The sequence below is a fragment of the Aptenodytes forsteri genome, unplaced genomic scaffold, assembly GCF_000699145.1.
Source record: "Aptenodytes forsteri isolate BGI_AS27 unplaced genomic scaffold, ASM69914v1 Scaffold426, whole genome shotgun sequence".
NCBI classification, from domain to species: Eukaryota; Metazoa; Chordata; class Aves; order Sphenisciformes; family Spheniscidae; genus Aptenodytes; species Aptenodytes forsteri.
The window spans coordinates 1,774,422-1,791,159 of NW_008794010.1; the positions used below are offsets into that span (position 1 = coordinate 1,774,422).

A 16,738-nucleotide genomic window follows, 5' to 3' on the forward strand; every position below is an offset into this window, starting at 1 on the left:
CCCCCGGCCAGCTTTCCCCAGTTTATGTACTGAGCACGACGTCACGTGGTATGGAATATCCCTTTGGCCAGCTGGGGTCAGTTGTCCTGGTTGTGCCCCCTCCCAGCTTCTTGTGCACCTCCAGCCTCCTCAGTCGGTAGAGCATGGGAAGCTGAAAAGTCCTTGACTAGTGTAAGCACTACTTAGCAACAACTAAAACATCGGTGTGTTATCAACATTGTTCTCATCCTAAATCCAAAACACAGCACTGTACCAGCTACTAGGAAGAAAATTAACTCTATACCAGCCAAAACCAGAACAATGAGTTTTGCTCTAACGCTGTGTGACCCAGGCTGCGGCCCATTTCCCACTTGCATCCTCTGCTCTGACCCTTGCATGCGTGACCTGCAGGGCCTGAGGTTTACCCTGGCAGGTGCCCTGGCAGGCGTGACATTGGCAGGCGGGCTTCTCTTGAGCTGTGTGCAGACATGGGGTCTAGCTTGTGTCTTTCCTTTCTGTCTTCAACGAAGGATTCACATGTATGTAACATTCATGTTTTAAAATATATATGTATTGTAAATCAGCAATGCTGAAAGTGGCCTACCGTGAGAAAGGGAAGTGCTCCTTTCTGTTGTAAAATAAATTGAAACAATAGAAATAATTAATAAGGAAATAATTCATAAAAACAAGCAAAACAGTGAAGTACTGAAATGTTCTTGCTAATTTTGAGCTGAGTGAAGAAGTGTAAGGTTATGGAGGGGAAGAGATTAGGTGTCTCCTGAATAAGTTGTGTGCACCTGCACTGGGAATCCTGAGTTCAGTCCTGAATTTGTCATTATTACAAATATGAGAGATTTTAGAGATTAGCAACAAAAAAATTCAAGACACTGGCATGTCTTATGTAAATGAAAAATGTTTGAAAGAGCCTATTTGATAAGTAACAGCGAAAAGGTGCAATTCTTTAGATATGTAATGATACAGGCAATGAGGGCTTGTGTATGCATACAAGGTGAATGTTAAGTATAACTCCCACTAGTTATACTGGGGACCTAATTTAGGTGATATAGCAGTTATTTCTACTGATAATGTTGCTATCATATGGGAAATAAATAAATAAAACTGTTTCTTATACAGAGTTTCTCTACACAGAGATTTACTGATGTAACTGCAAGATAAATTATGAACTGACTGAAATAGCTAGCTTGGTACAACAGTCAAGTGTGTAGGCCAGAATTTGAAAAAAAAAACCAACCACAGAGGATAGGAAATATTGATATAAATAAACAAACAAGATTTTTAAAAAGGGAATTAGGGGTGAAGACGGGGAAGAAATCTTCTCAGCATAGGGGCTTTTTTAGTGCCATATTTCCTACTGTAGGAAGTAAAATCGGTAAATATCCCATTGAGACCGATCCTGAACTTGCATACTATTTGATCTTTCTCACATCTGAGTAGTTTTATTTTAGAAGACTCACTCTAAAGCATATGAGGAGTTCTTTTAACTGGATTTTTAGTTGAAGGAGAGCTGGATTGCTTTACTTGCTTGACTTGTTAAATTATGTCTTGTCTGAACAGTGTAAGTTTCTCATGTAGTTCTTGCAGAAAACTGTACTGATGAGGAAGCCCTTCGCAAAATACTCAGTTTAGAATATCTAGTTGAAATCTACTAATTATAGTCATCCTCCCCCATCTCTTTTCAGTGATGACAAATTCAGTAGTTTTACAGGATAATTTCATCCAACTTCCTCTTCTCCCTATTTTCATTCTAAATCATTACTAACACCCTGTTAGCCATCTTCTTCTGTTCAGTCAGCCGAGTTTCTTGGACCTTCAATTGACTAATCCTGCTTTTATGGGAGACTGAATACAAGAATTGTATCTTATTAGTGAAGAAATCTAACAGAACAGTTTTGTTCTGTGCAAGGGCCACAGTTAGTTCTCTTGGCTAAAAAGTAAATGCTTTTATAATTCAAACACATGGGAATAAAATGTACGTACCATGGAAAACAGCCAAGTAATCTAAATCAAGCTAAAGTATGTTTCATAGCTACCAAATTTCTGTACAGTCGTAATAACCACTAAATTCCTGTTTATGTATCGTAGACTGAAATACCTATTTTTGTCTTTTTCAGATATCATAACCTTAAGAATGCAGTTGGTTTGTCAGAGAGTTGGCACTTGTTCCTCATGTTTGAAGAGACAACTAAATGGCTTCCTGGGATTAATTAAATGGCAGAGAAGACTGGTTCCTGCTTGTGTCAGAACTATTTACAGTGAGACGGGGAAATGGGAAAAAAGCTATGGGTTGGAGACAAGAAAAAGAGTTGAAAATTGGTGGCTCCCAAGAATAAAGGATCAGTCCTGCAAAATTTCAGAAACTGATGTAAGCATTATGAGAAATTTGGAAATTACATGTTTGATATTTTTGTTTTCTCAGAATGGAATTAATTGAAAATTACTTAGTACTGTTGACTGATAATGATGAGATGTATATTACATTTCAGGGGAAAATACTTTTATATGATAGATTATTAAAAACAGTTGATGAAATAGGTGGAAAAATAATAATAAAATCCTGAGGAAAAACACAGTCAGCAAAGTATGAGCTTGTAAATTTAGGAAGTGTTTAAGTAATCAATTCTTTCTTTGTGTTTTATACCACATTTAGGAATTAATTATTTAAAGTATTAAAAGAAACATCTACATTCGTAACTTTTGTAAACAATTAATTGTAAACAATTAATTTTCTAAAGTTCTTGTTCCCAATGGTTACGCTACGCACTGACTCATTAAAATCTGTGTTAAGGGAAGATGATTTTTTAAGAATATTTTCTGGTTTACAGTGTCTTAGAAATAATGAGTGACTTGCAGAAAAAAAAAGTTTTCTCATGCAATAAAAGATCTTGAAAACAATTGTAATCTCAGTCTCTGACTCTTTTTGCCTTCACAGTTATGCTCAGTCACATAGGTATAAAAACATTTTTGTGCCCCTTCACGTTTGTTTGTTCTTCTTTCCTAAAATGTGCCCCCTCTCCAACAAAAGATTGATTCTATCAAAGTGTCGAAGAGAAAAGGGGCTTGCTTTTTTCTGAGTAAGAAAGCTGAGGTGAGAATGGTGTATTTGCATACAGGTGGCAGGGAAAGCATTAATTTAGGCTTCTGTCTTTAATATCTGACAATACATGTATACATAGGTACCATATATATATATCTCATACATATGCTAAGTTCTAAATTGTATTTTTAATGATATTTTTGTTTTATCCTTACAGTTGAAGTTTAATAACATCTCATATTAAGAGGCAAATAGTGTATAGTACAGTGAGGTATTCAGATTGTTTCTAATTTTGCTATTATTGGACAAAAGCGATAAAGAAGTAATATTTGATAAATATGAATAGAGTTTGGTTCAGAATAGCTGCCCATAATTTTTTTTTTTTTGCATTATTAAGAAAAATAATGTAGGAAGTGATCAAGCATGTATCAATGATAAATTCAATGGTAATCAAGATGTATTAGGAATAATTTACGTGAGAGAGAGAATGTTTGATTTCTTTGTAACTTTTGTCAATTTACTCAAACCTAACAAATTTTTATTTTCTTTTTACTATGCAAGATACTGCTTGTAAGATGTCTTTGAATCTGAGCATACATAATGGAACTGAACAGTTTCACTTCAGTGGATGTTCATGCAATTGCAAATGATTTAGTCACTCACTCAGTGAGTTACTGCAGTTCAGCTGACAAAAAGCAACCGGCCCTGAGTGAGCTCCATGGTTGTTGTAAATACAGAGTAAAACACTTAATTAATCTGTCATGTTTTCATTTTTTGGTGGGACAGATGCTATGGTAGGGAATGGTGATACGTTAAGCTGCAGTTATGTTAATATATCTTTTGTTGAGTAAAAGTTGATTAAAAATAATTTTCAAGTGTCATTTAAATACCAATATAAATTGATGACACGGCAGCAAAGTCTGGTAAAACATCTGCATTTACAGCCCCAAAGAATTTGATCCTAGGAACTTTGTCAGTGCTCACTTGGATCAGTTCCAGCAGAACCTTGTGTCTTTTCATGGCACCGTGTAGTTTATAATATGTGCATGTATTTATTCAAGTGAAATGCTAACTCATGCAGTTACAATTTTCAAAAAATTTCTTTCTAGAAATCAAGACCAAAATTTTATGTGCTTTCTATGTTCCCGTATCCTTCTGGAAAGCTTCACATGGGCCATGTTCGTGTCTACACCATCAGTGATGCAGTAGCTCGGTTCCAGAAAATGAGAGGGATGCAGGTAAGAAAAGATCGGCAGTAGGACTGGGTGTTTTTTTGGTGTTCTAATATCACAATTGGTCAGGAAATTAGTATGTTCCAAAATGCATGAAGGTGAAGGCTTAGTTGGAACATATGCTGCAAATGCATAGATAATGACCTGTGGAGCTTTGAGTATTGAAATTCGAGACTTTTTTAAAACAGGTGGTCAGAACTCAACAGTTGATAACAAATCGTTAGAATTTATCTCAAATGATACAGCTGAAGCTGTATCAGCTACCTGAATCTATTGATGTACGGCACAGTGTCGATGGGATGTATGGGCCACACCAATTCTGTGAGAGGAGACTGAAGACCCTACTGCCATCTAGGTGGGAGAAGAAAGTGTAGCTGGCAAGAAAAAACAGACACCACAGAAATCGACTCCTTTCACCTCTTCTGCTCCTGACAAAAGGTTGATGTCCTTTGTCAGACTTGGAGGGGACATCCTACTCCTCTGTGCCAGCTTGGAGGGAAACCCTTTCTTGTAACTGCTGTAAGTCAGATGGACGGGGTCCTGTCACATGTCACGTCACCTGGGTGTAACTGTAGAAATTTCTGTTCTGTAGTGGCTGACCCCTTGACTTCCGTATTTCAGCCTTGCTCATACATACGAAACGCTGTCTTCTGAGGGTGCAAGTCTATGAAGTAGGCTAAGACTAACTACTTGCCACATCTGCAAGGAGAAATCACACTTTCCCTTCCGCATTCCTTTGTTTCCCAGTCCACCCGATGCCGGCCATAATTTCTCCCTTGCTCCCTTCTCTCTCTCCGGTAGGTAGAAGGTGTAGCTGAGAGCCTAGTCCCTGCAGTCTACAGGTGGGATCCTAATTGGTATTCTGCAGTAAAGACTGGCAGGTAAAATTTGAAGGATGTGAGGAAGGTATGGGAGAATTGTGGAGTGAGTGACAACCATATTAAGGGGGAAGATGACATTTGGTAGGGGGAAAATGTTAAGAATCTGGGAAACAGTAGGAAGGAGGAATATGGAAAGAGAATACCCAATTTTAGGGTAGGGAACAAAAGGAAAGAAATAGCTGTAGGCAAGAATCTAGGGATTCTAGAATCTAGGCAAGGATGGGACTCAGAAAGGAATTCTCTTTAATGTATGAGAGAGAAGGAGCAGGTCAAGAATATAGGAGTTGGACCCTCAAAAGAGTACAAAGATGATGAAATGGACAAGTAAATGTTAGTTGCTGGTTGTGGTACTAAGTGCAATTTCCTTGCTACAGGCGCTGCAGAAGCGTAGTGTTTCCTGGATTTATCACCATCCATGAGACTCTTAAAGGTATTGTCACTGAATTATTCAGTGTGCTGCCTTTCCAAATACTATGTATTTTATGCCAATGATGAACATACCATGCACTGAATATGTGCTGTTGCTTTACAGAAATGCGTTCTCATGCTTTTAAAATTACAGGAAAAAGAAATAACTACCTTAGACTTTAAATGAGAAAAAAACCCCCAATGTCTGTTGTGATACTAGTCTTTCCTAACTCCTCTGAATGACCAGGACTTAGATCTCATTAAAAAAATTGAGCCAACTGGGCTCTTGAAGGGACTTTTCGTTCTTGCTTGATGTTAAGACCACTGGAGATGTTATTTCAGGACATAGCTCATCTCTCATCAGTAACAGTGGAGATATCCACTAAATTTCTGTTAGAGAAATGAAAACATGCTTCCTCTTCTACTAGGTAAATAAAGTGAAAATAATTGTCTACATCCAGTAGGATGCTGTAGGTGTTAGCTTTTGAATACAAGGGAAGTAAGCACCTTTAGTAGAAACCTTTGGAGAAAATGAAAAGGTAATATAATTGCAATGAAATACAAGAGCCACTATGAAAGCAAGTTTTTATTTCCACAATTGCCTATTTTTTCCAGAAAAGTTTTGAAAGTCTTTCAAAGTTTTTAAATCTTGTATTTCAGCTTATTTTTACATTTCATGTAAAAATGAATTTGAAGGGTATTAGAGTGCTTGTAGAACATGCTGAATTTCTATAAATACATATATCTTCTGTTGTGTTAACCACTTTGAACATCTATTTATGACTAAAGGTGGGCAGCCAAAGAATTTAACCCTCATGCACGATTAAGAGACATTAAAGATCTCTCAAATGATTTTCTGAGTATGTCAGACTAAGAGCTATTGTGTTATTGATGTACATTAACTTGCTGGAACGTATATTTACCTTAAAAAACCTTTTCTTTATTAGCCATGATAATTTCTCCATCACTTAGCATTAAAGTCTTTATAATTGATTTTCTCCTCGCAATTAATTTATCAGCCTCTAGATGTTTTCTCTGGCCTTTGTCACAGTCGTCCAATCTGTTAAAGATTTCTTTATTGTGATGGTTAGAGGCTATGACATGGTTATGTCTTATCATACATAAAATTTGATATACCCAAGAAAAATGTTTTTCCCTGTATTCAGGGAATTACTGGAATTCTTCAGTACAGAAAGTATGCATAATTTTGAAGTTTTTCTATTGCTTTTTTTTCTTTCTGGAAATGCAGCTTTAATATTGCATGTTTGAAAGTTCAGGGACTGCTAATTTTTCCCAAGTCAAAATTCTAAGTAGAAATGAATGCATTTCAGGTATTAAAGGCATTTTTAGGATAAGATTTTTGAGTAGTAATTGCTTCCATCATTTCCAAACTAACAAAAAGCAAGAGTCGTTGAAAATAATCTTAGGAACTATATCTCTACATATAGATATAGAACTGACCTTGGTTAGCAAGTCATAAAACTGTGCTAGAAGCAGTACAGGTAGGTTAAAAGTGTTTGTAAGGCAATGAGGAATGATGGGCTGTTACCATGAAAAATACAGGCAAAAACATTCAGAATTACAGTTCCCAGGGAAAACTTCAGACTACAATGCATATTTGTTGTCTGATGAACAGTGAGGGGAAATACCAGGGAAAATATATATGGTGTGTACATAGTTGACTAGTATATATGGTTGAGTGAAAGACTAATGTATGTTGAATAAGGTGGAGATACTTTTCTTGGAGAATGCCTTCATGAGAAAATAGTAAATTAGTTTCATATTGATTTAATCTGAACAGGCAAGAATTGTCTTATTTGTTATAATATTTAAGTAAGGATAAGCCTGAATGCCTTTACAAAGGGATTAGAGCTCCTTTAGTAAATTGGAACCTTCTTGGAACCATTGCATTCATGTAATTTCTTCATATTGAAGGTAGTTTGAAATCTTAACTGGGAAAGTGTTAAATCATTTGGATGCTGTTTTTTTGTTTTTCTAAAATGGAACATTAGTATTTCATTTTTCTAGCTGGATAGGATCTGATTTTGTTTCAATTAAAATATCCTAGAGAGTAAATACGCACTGAAATCTACTATTTGCCAGAAACCTGTACTTCACCAGCATTTCAAGTGGGGACAATAAATACTTGTTGCTCTTTTTCCCCCCTTGTTTTTGGAAGAAATACTGCTTCAACATAAAGCCGTAGATGATATTGGTGACTAATGACACTGAAAATCAAACAGATTACCTAATGAGCGGCAGTCTTTTCTGCAATACATGACTGGCTGGTCATTTATTAAATGGTGTGCAGGGGTGGGATTTAATGCAAGTGTAACATCGCAATAGGCAGTCACTTTGTCAATGTACTGATGACTGATAAGCTTCGCAGAGTTTTCAGTAGGAGGTGCGTGAATGTGCGTATTGCAGTACAGAGATAATCACCAGAGTTGTATCGATACGGGGCCAGCACATTGATTGTGCCAGTGGGTGATGAAGTCCCGTTTGTTTTACCTGAAGATCTGACCAGCGGAGCATTGTCTTGTTCCAACACTCCTCAGGTACCTGCAGGCAGTGCATGGGAAACAAACTCTGTCATGCACTTGGATTAGGTTGCTGGGTAAACGATTTGTAGAGTACATCTGTTGTGAGATAAGTTGTTTACATTCCAGTTACTGAAGATGAAGTTTGAAGTCTTTGCGTGGGAACTGTAAACCGTATAGATTACTTAGCATGAATGCAGTGAGCTAGTCTCTTTCTAAAATATGTTAAGGATAACATTTTTCTTGAAGTGCAATTAAAACAATTTTTGTGTATGGAGAGTTCTAGTCACAGATCTTATTACAAACATATTTCTTTAAAAATGCTATAAAAAAGTAATTTATCTATTTTAAATTACAATTTTGTATCTATTAGTAAACCAATCCAGAACTAAACTGTGAAGTTTCGGTTTGTATTTTCTCCGTAAATTTACATGCATGTTGTGAATTCAAATGTATGAGTTTTATAAGAAGTTAAGAGATTTCCTATTCATTTTTTGAGTGCCATGTACAAATTATAGAGATACTCATGGTGATTTTCACCATGGCAGATTTCCAGTCTGCTGCTGCTTGGGGAAAAAGTATTTACCATTGCTTTATCACGCTATCATTATCATGTCTTTGATAAATTTCAAAGTGGATAATTTGTGCCTCTCAGAGGACTGAGAATAATTCCCTTAGCAATCAGTAAACAGAGAGTGATTCAGTTCAATAATTCCTGTGATATCTTTTTAATAAAATTTTGAATTGTAATTGATACCACAGCGAGGCTGTCACGTGCAAGTTGTGCAGAAATGAGAATGATCATTGGACAATTCAGGGTGAAATTCCTGTACACTAGGATCAGATTTCTTAATTTATACTTAAACTGCTCCTGATAGATGGGATTGGAATATTGTCAGTGATATTTCCACAATATCCAAAAATGACTTAAAGAACGTTTTCGTTTTATCCAGAACATCTTTTTTTAAATTGGATGTATTTTTGTTAATTGTTTTCCTTCTCAGCAGTGAATCTTAATACTCTTGAAATTGCAAAAGTGAATGGTATTGAAGAAAGACAGGCAAGTTTAATTAAAACTTTATAATGAATTCATCAGTAGGATGAATTATTTCAATATAGTTCCATTTTCTGATCATCATTAGCTGCTATTCTCCACCCTTTTTTTGTGTGAGGCTGTTGTGTCCTTTTGCCAGGTTATTTTCTGTGGTATAAACCAAGTGGAAAGTATTACAAGTATCCTATGTGAATTGAATCTTATTTAAATTTAGTTTTCCAGTAGCAAGTGCTGAAAGTGTTAATTAGCTCACTGTGTTTCATTTTGAAAGAAAGAGAGAGGAAACAAGATATTATTTTAAATGCAATTATGTTATCCAGGAATGTGTGAGATTAAGGATGTGAGTGACACCTTTGTTTTCTAAATGTTTGTAGTAGTGTGTGGATGTAGAATAATTTCTTGTATTTTATATCTTGTGACAGCAAGAAATAAATGAGAGCATTTTATAAGCAAAGTTATGTTTTGATAGAAATCTGTGTGGGTTGATTATTTTTTAATTTGAAAGTGCCTTATCAGAATGCAAATATGCAGCATTCTGTTGCAGAAAATCATTGAAATAGTCCTTGCTAGAATGTACACACTAGTCAAAAATTCATTATTTTAATCTATTTCCAGGTCTGCTTTGTCTGCTTGTGGTTTTTTTGTTTGGTGGTGGTGGTAATTTTTAGCTGTTGTGTAACAGTGTTTATTACCTAGTACACTTAAAAGATAATCTAGGCTGCATTCAGGTGGAGGTCTTGTATTTAAAATGTGTTGGATCTGTAATCTGTCAATTTACAAATCAGATTTTCAACATGTTCAGCCTAATTGTAGGCGGCCAGTGGAAGGAGCAGCCGTCCCCTCCTTCCCCCTCTCCAACCACGTGTCCTTACTGTCTGACTTGTCTGTGGTTGTACAATTGTGAGATCAAGTGCAAGGAGGATGACAGAAAGTCGCTGCTGGAGCCGGGGGTGTTTTCTGGCAGCTGGAACTCGTGACCACAGATCACGTATTTTGTCAGCCTTTTTTGGTTAGTTCACGTCGAGTGTGTCCTGGGGCTATAACTAGAGACAAGAATGTAGACTTTGCTGTATTGAGTCAAATCACTAATTTGTCAGCAAACCTCTTAGTTTTCATATGGGGTTCTCTTCTCTTATCACGCATTCTCTGAAATAAATATATTTATTTACAGGCATTTTTGACACTGATTCTGCTGTCTTTCTTAAAATTTAGAATGCATCGATCTGGATGTAAGAAACATACGTCAGCTCCCTGGTCACAGTTTTGAGACATACTGAGCACATCAGGAGAGCAAACAAGTTCTTTGTTTCCTTGCAAACATTAAGGAAAATTCACTGAATCGTCTGTCCTAGTTATGTTGACGGAGGCAGAGAACTGAGTGTTATGAGATCATTGTCAGCTTTGTGTTATATAGTACCTGCTGATCTTGCCTACTAATGTCAGTGTGATGGGCTGATTGTTATGGCAGTGAATAGATGAAAATCTTCTGAAAGGAAGAGCTGAGATCTCAGAAAAGAATTAATGGAGTTACCATGTCTTCCTCTGCTTCGTCCCACAGTCACATTAAGAGCTCTAGCCATTGTTAATGACAGATTTTTGTCCATGCTGTGAAATGATTCTTACAGCGATGCTTCGAGCTAATATGAAGTCAGAGTCTTTGGGATCTAATATGTTTCAAGATGCAACTGTTTTCCTTTTTAATAATCTGCTCCTGAAAAGAACGCTCAGTGTGGTAGTTACCGAGCACTTTGTTCCCCACACACTAATAAATTACTTCCTTGCAACTTCATGTTCCTGTGCAAGACATAGTATGTTGAGTGGTAGAAAATGCCAGTCTTTCATAGTTGATCCTGCCAGGTGATGTGAACTTCTGAGGATCCTCAGCCCTCTTAGTTCAAGACTAACCTGGTAGTTCTAACCAGGAAGAGTCTACCTGTCTACTTCATCGTGAAGACCAGAAACACACAGCTGCCTTTGGAGATAGTACTGGCTTCTGCTGTCTTAAAATGACTGAAACTATAGCCTGCCTTCTTTTATCAGGTATAGACATCCTTGGACGTATGCAGGCCTCCTACAAGATATGTTCATTATTTGTTTTTCTTTCTCCTCGTGGCTTAGAGAAAATACTGTCTGTACAGAGAAGCGATGCTTGGAAGAGTGGTCACTCTAGTGAGCAGAATTGATCCCTTAGTTGCATAAGGTTTAGAGAGTGCTGTCAGAAGCAATCAAGTAAGCATTCAAGAAAGTGGATGACTTTTTTTCCTTTTCTTCTGCTCGTCTGTAATGCTGGAGGGAGCAGCCATGTTTTCTGCTAGCTTATGACCAGCCCATCAAGGAGCTACAAGGAATACCCTTTGGTCTTCAAAATTGCTTTCTTCCTATTTTTTCTTTGTTTTGAACAGTTGAACTGTTCCTTTATTCTTTGTGCCAACTTCTGACATGTTAGTAGTATATTTTCTTCTCCCCTGTCTCTTGAGATCTTTGATGCTTTTTAGAACTATATAGTTAATCTCAGCCTTGTGTTTTATGTTGGCTAAGTAGAGTTAAGATGTAACACCAAGTGCTCCGTGGAGACTGTGGCATTTTAACTGTAGATACGGAACATACATTCCAGCCAGAAGCAGCTGACCTATTGTTTAGACAAATGCATTTCACAAACCTTTCAAATCCATTCACGGTAGAGAAGTAAAAGAGACAATAAACTTGAAATCATTTTCTAAACCACTGTGCATGTTACATTCATCTCTATAGCAACTACATAAATAGATCTATCCTGGAGATTAATTTAAGGATATTTTTAATGTCTCTTTAAATTCAGGTTTCTGATTGAAACTTGAATTAGCGTATTTCTTCAGCCCTTTAACTTGAGGAATGCTATTGGTTGTTAAATTGAACTGTCTTTTGAATGTGATAAGTGAATACACTGTATGATATTTTTAATATACATGCTAGAATTGGGAAGATCTGTGTGAGCAGATAACTCCTGCTAGCGCTGATGGTACAGTGATAAAATGTCTGCACATTAGCTGTCTGGAGCATCAGTCAGCCCTTTTGGGGAGCCTGGAGCCGGTAGTTAAGCCGTTCTTCCCACATCCTTTTGCTCATGAGTGTGAGGAATGAGATTCTGCCTTGCTTTTGACTGCCTCTCTATATCCAGGAGATCTTCAGAAGCAAAATTTTACAAAAATTAATCGAGTAGTTTTTTTAATCTCATTTACTGTGCATCAGCTTGTTGTAAAAGAAGGCATTTGTAGCGATGCAAATCTAGTGCATTTGTCTAAACAAACAGGGTTTAAAGAAGAGAAAATATGTATTATACATGAAAAAAAAAAATCTGTTTTATTTCATCATTTCTGTCCAGAGGCAGATGGTCAGCAATAGTAGCGGTCAAAAAGAGCTGAGCTGCAGAAACTAATATTTTAGTGTGTCCTTAAAAAATTCTATTGAGATTTGTAGTTTATGTAAAGTTTACCTTTCTTTTTTCTCTTTTATACCAATAGTTTTCATTACTGGTGGGGGAGGGAGAGGAGAAGGGCTGGGGAGAGGTGTGCTTCAATGGGGCCTTGTCAAGTGGTTTAGGCTCCAAATGAGATTTTCCATTTAACGCTTATAATGTGAGGAAGTGGGGAGTTAAGAAATCTGACTCTTGTATTTTCTGACACTGTGATACAAGGAACAATAATCTGTCTGATTATAGGGCAAATTTGTAACACAGCATAGCATTCCGATTTCTATTAGATTTTTACATAAAAAATGTGCTGTGCATGGACCCTTACTGTACTGGATTGAATCACAGTTGATCGCAGGTTAATACCTTTGGTTTTGTTGCTGCACCAGCAGAGTAATGATATACAACAGGTTTAGTTTTAGGTCAGTATTGAAAACAAGAATGCTGAGGAGTCACATCTGTTAAATTCTGTTGCTTTTACACTAAGCTGGTGCCTAAGGCACCTTTATAAACATGTCTATAAAATACTTTTTATGAAAGAATCCATTGAAGTCAGAGGATTGGAAGGTTTTGGCAAAGAAGAATAAAAATAATTCAAACCAGTGACAAAAGTAGCTCTTACGCTTTGGAAACGATCAGATTTTTCTCATGGAGATAGCTTATGAGATTAGTATTGCTGGGCTTGCTTTCTTATTGCTTGTTTGCTTGCATGTCACTGAAGAACAAATTCTTTATATTTTTAGGGGTAAAAATTTTGATTTCTTACCACCTGTAAAATGTTACTCAATCATATTTTGCTATTGTTAAACTTGTGTAACTTTAATCATAGTTGTTGAATTTATAGCACATTTGTAGGTGTAAGAAATGGGATTAGTTTTATCAGGTATCCAATATATAGCTGTGCTTAATGACAGCATCTTAAGTACTGGCCTTTCTTTCCCTGGTTATTAAACAGGTTTTTTGAATACTTAGTGTATTGCTAGATTATTTTTCTAAATAATTCACATGTGAATAGGAAAGATACATATCTGTTTCAACAGAAATTATCTATCATATTTTGCAGTAAACATTTTTTCCACCTTTATTTATTTGTGGTCAGTCTGCAGTCTATATTTACAAAAGATATTTTAGTAAAATTTGACTAAAACAGTTTTCCCCATCCTCTTCATTTTATCTGTTGGATTTAAGGTTATCATAGGGTATTTTTCTTTCTTCAACAAAAAAGAAAAAAAAAGTAGGCTACACATCAGTTACAGTTATAAAACCATTGGTTCAATTAGTTTTGCTTGCTTGCTTGCTTCTCCTCCTTCTTTAGGATGAGTATTTGATTCTGTTTAGCAGTAGCATCAACTGCTAATTTTGACCACCACACAAATTTACAAAGGATTGATTTTTGTCATTGTTAACCTGGTATTGAAATAGTCATGAGGATTTATTACACAGTACTTTAAGGTCCCTCTAACATCACATTGTAGATAGCAAGTATGCTTCATATTCATCTTTTAAAACTAGCTGTAGTGGGCATGTTTTGAAGAGGTTCAATTCAGACAAAGGAAATGCTGAAATGCAAAACACCGTTCATTATTTAGAGGCCTGTGTGTGTTGTTGATGCCATTCCAGAAAGTTACGTAAGATTGTGTTTTTCCTTTTTGCTTACAGGTGATAAATCCAATGGGATGGGACGCATTTGGTTTACCAGCAGAAAATGCTGCAGTTGAACATGGGCTTCACCCTGCAAGCTGGACACAAAGGTAGTTTTTAATGAATTTAAGTAATATGACATTGCCACTGTGAATACCTGTGCTGTGGCCCCCATAAACCAACAAAACAGAGCAAAACCAGTGTAGAAGTAGAAGAAAGACGGTACAGAAAGAACCAGGGTTATTTGCCAATGTTTTATGGGACTTCGCAGATGATTCAGTTTTGAAAAACAAATGTATCAGGATGATTTTCAAGGTTTTCATCTCAATTACTTTTAACTTGTAAAAAAGTAGAATATTGAAAGAGTGACATTTCCCAAACACCCAAATCAGTGAGTAAGAAATAAATCAGAATTTCATTATGGTGAGTTAAACCTTAGTATAGAATACACAGTTGAAAATTATGAGCTACGTGGTTAGATTTACTATCATTTTTCAGTACCATGTGAAAGAGGAAGAAGATAGTTTTTTCATTTGAGACTGGGTCTTGGAAAGTGGTATGCAGCCATTATTGCTGCTGATTTCTGTGAAAATTTTGGGCTTTAGTCCACAGAATTGGGTGTTGCGTTCCCCTAATATTCTTGAAAATGAGTAGAAAGTTATCTAAGTAAACATTAATTTCTATAAATGACTTGGAAACCAATCTTCCTAAGTGAAGGTGTTTGTTGTGCTCTGGGTGCAGAGCCCAACAATGGACCTTGATCCATTTCCTTCTTTGATAATGCTGTTTCTTTTAAGGTTTTTTTCATACTTCTGGTCCCATGTTAAACTTTTCCAGCTAAAATATGATGGCAACTGATTTCACTTAGGGAGAATGCATGAGTGCACTACACACAAATTCCGAGTTATTGATGCTAATTTTTTAAAATTTCCTTCATGTATGGTTTAGATGAGAATATGCATGAGAACCAGTTACCATCAAGACACAGAAACCTGGTTTTGTTCTTTTGAGAGTCTGAAACATCACTGTGCGGTGTGTTGTGGGCTATCAATTATATTGTAGCGTGGTCAGTAAATTGATTTCTGTCTTCCTTCAATAAGCCTACTGAAGCTCAGCTGTAAAACAAATCTACGTATCTGTTTTATCTGAGTGCCTCATTTCTAACTCAATTATCTTGATGGAACCTTCACCAGATAGAGGGTTACTGTGATCCTTACCTACCTGACAAATGAGGCACAAGGAAGTGCAGGTTGTAGTTTTGAGACAAGGAGGCTGTCATTAAGTACTTGTGACTACAAAAGGGTCAGTGTTTTCCCCTCCTCTCTACTACATGGTCCCTCCTCACCTATTGTATTAGCTTTGGCACTGGTAGGACATCTTGTTGAACTGACTCAGCTTGCTAACTCAGAAGAAAGCTGTTCTGCCAGCTGACTTGAGCTGAATTGGCTCAACAGAAAAGCAGTGAGCGTGTGGGGCAGAGAGACTGCAATATCAAAAGTGCCGTATCAGCTCAGCCTGTCTCATCTGAGCTGTTTGTCTGGGTTGTATCAAAAAGCATGTGGCAGGGCACAGCCTGAGCTGATTCTCTTCTGCTACTTTCTGTGCTCTGTGATTTTTCTCTTTTCTTCTAAAGAGGTGCATGTTGTTCCATACACTTAAAGCAGTTCAGCTAGTAGCTACAAGTACAAAATCTTTTATACTGGAAGAAAATTTCGCTTTGAACATTTCCTTAGTACTAAAAAGAGTGATTGTCTAGTTTTAAGTGTTAAATAATAATATTATAACGACAAACTGAGACAAGTTAGCACATCATCATTGAGACTGATTATAATAACAACCAAATAGGAAAATTATTTACATACCCAATTTTTTTGATTATGCTAAGGAAGGGAGTTGGTTGTTCATACCGGCAATTTAAATTCTGACCACTGAAGTAATTGCTGTCTCCCGTTTTATCCACTGTCCCTGTGCTGAATGTTTCTCGTGCCTGCAGCAGGGATGACTGAACTGGATGTGAAGCTGTGATGGTGTGATAGCAACCTGATGTGTTTTAGTCATCCCTGGTGCAGAGCCAGCCACCCATGTAAAAGGGGGCACACTGTAAGCATTTCAACTTACTTGTTTCAGGAGTGAACAACCAAATTTCAGAGCATCATAATTTTCTGAAGAGGTGATTTAAAATGAGCTCCAATTGACTATTCCTTCTTACACTCTCAAAGTTAGGAAAAAAACATAAAACAAATTGAAGACAGAGTTACTTACACAAAACACACAAATGTTTGTTAGTAAGAGTTAGTATAGTGGCAGAAGCTTTGTGAAAATACACTGAAATTTGAAATTTTTTTATTGGTACAGTTCATTTGGAGTGGGACTTTAATATAAGCAGTAGTACTGAAAGTATGGTTTCTCCCAGTGGAAGCTGTGAGTCCATAAGAGGATTTCCTGGCATACCTGTACTGATATGACCCTGCTGGCAGGCCTTTTCTCGTGTAACTGGGGC

General features: G+C 36.6%; 1 protein-coding gene across 1 annotated transcript in view; it reads left to right on the top strand.

Annotated features, from left to right (window-relative positions):
• The first annotated feature begins 2,114 nt into the window (after positions 1-2,114).
• The window catches only part of LARS2 (leucyl-tRNA synthetase 2, mitochondrial), a 92,575-nt gene continuing 77,951 nt past the window's right edge, over positions 2,115-16,738 (top strand). The window contains exons 1-3 of the mRNA XM_009290374.2: positions 2,115-2,362; positions 4,144-4,272; positions 14,257-14,348. Of these exons, the coding sequence (XP_009288649.1) occupies positions 2,129-2,362; positions 4,144-4,272; positions 14,257-14,348 (455 nt within the window). The 5' untranslated portion in view covers positions 2,115-2,128. The remainder of the gene's footprint in view (positions 2,363-4,143; positions 4,273-14,256; positions 14,349-16,738) is intronic.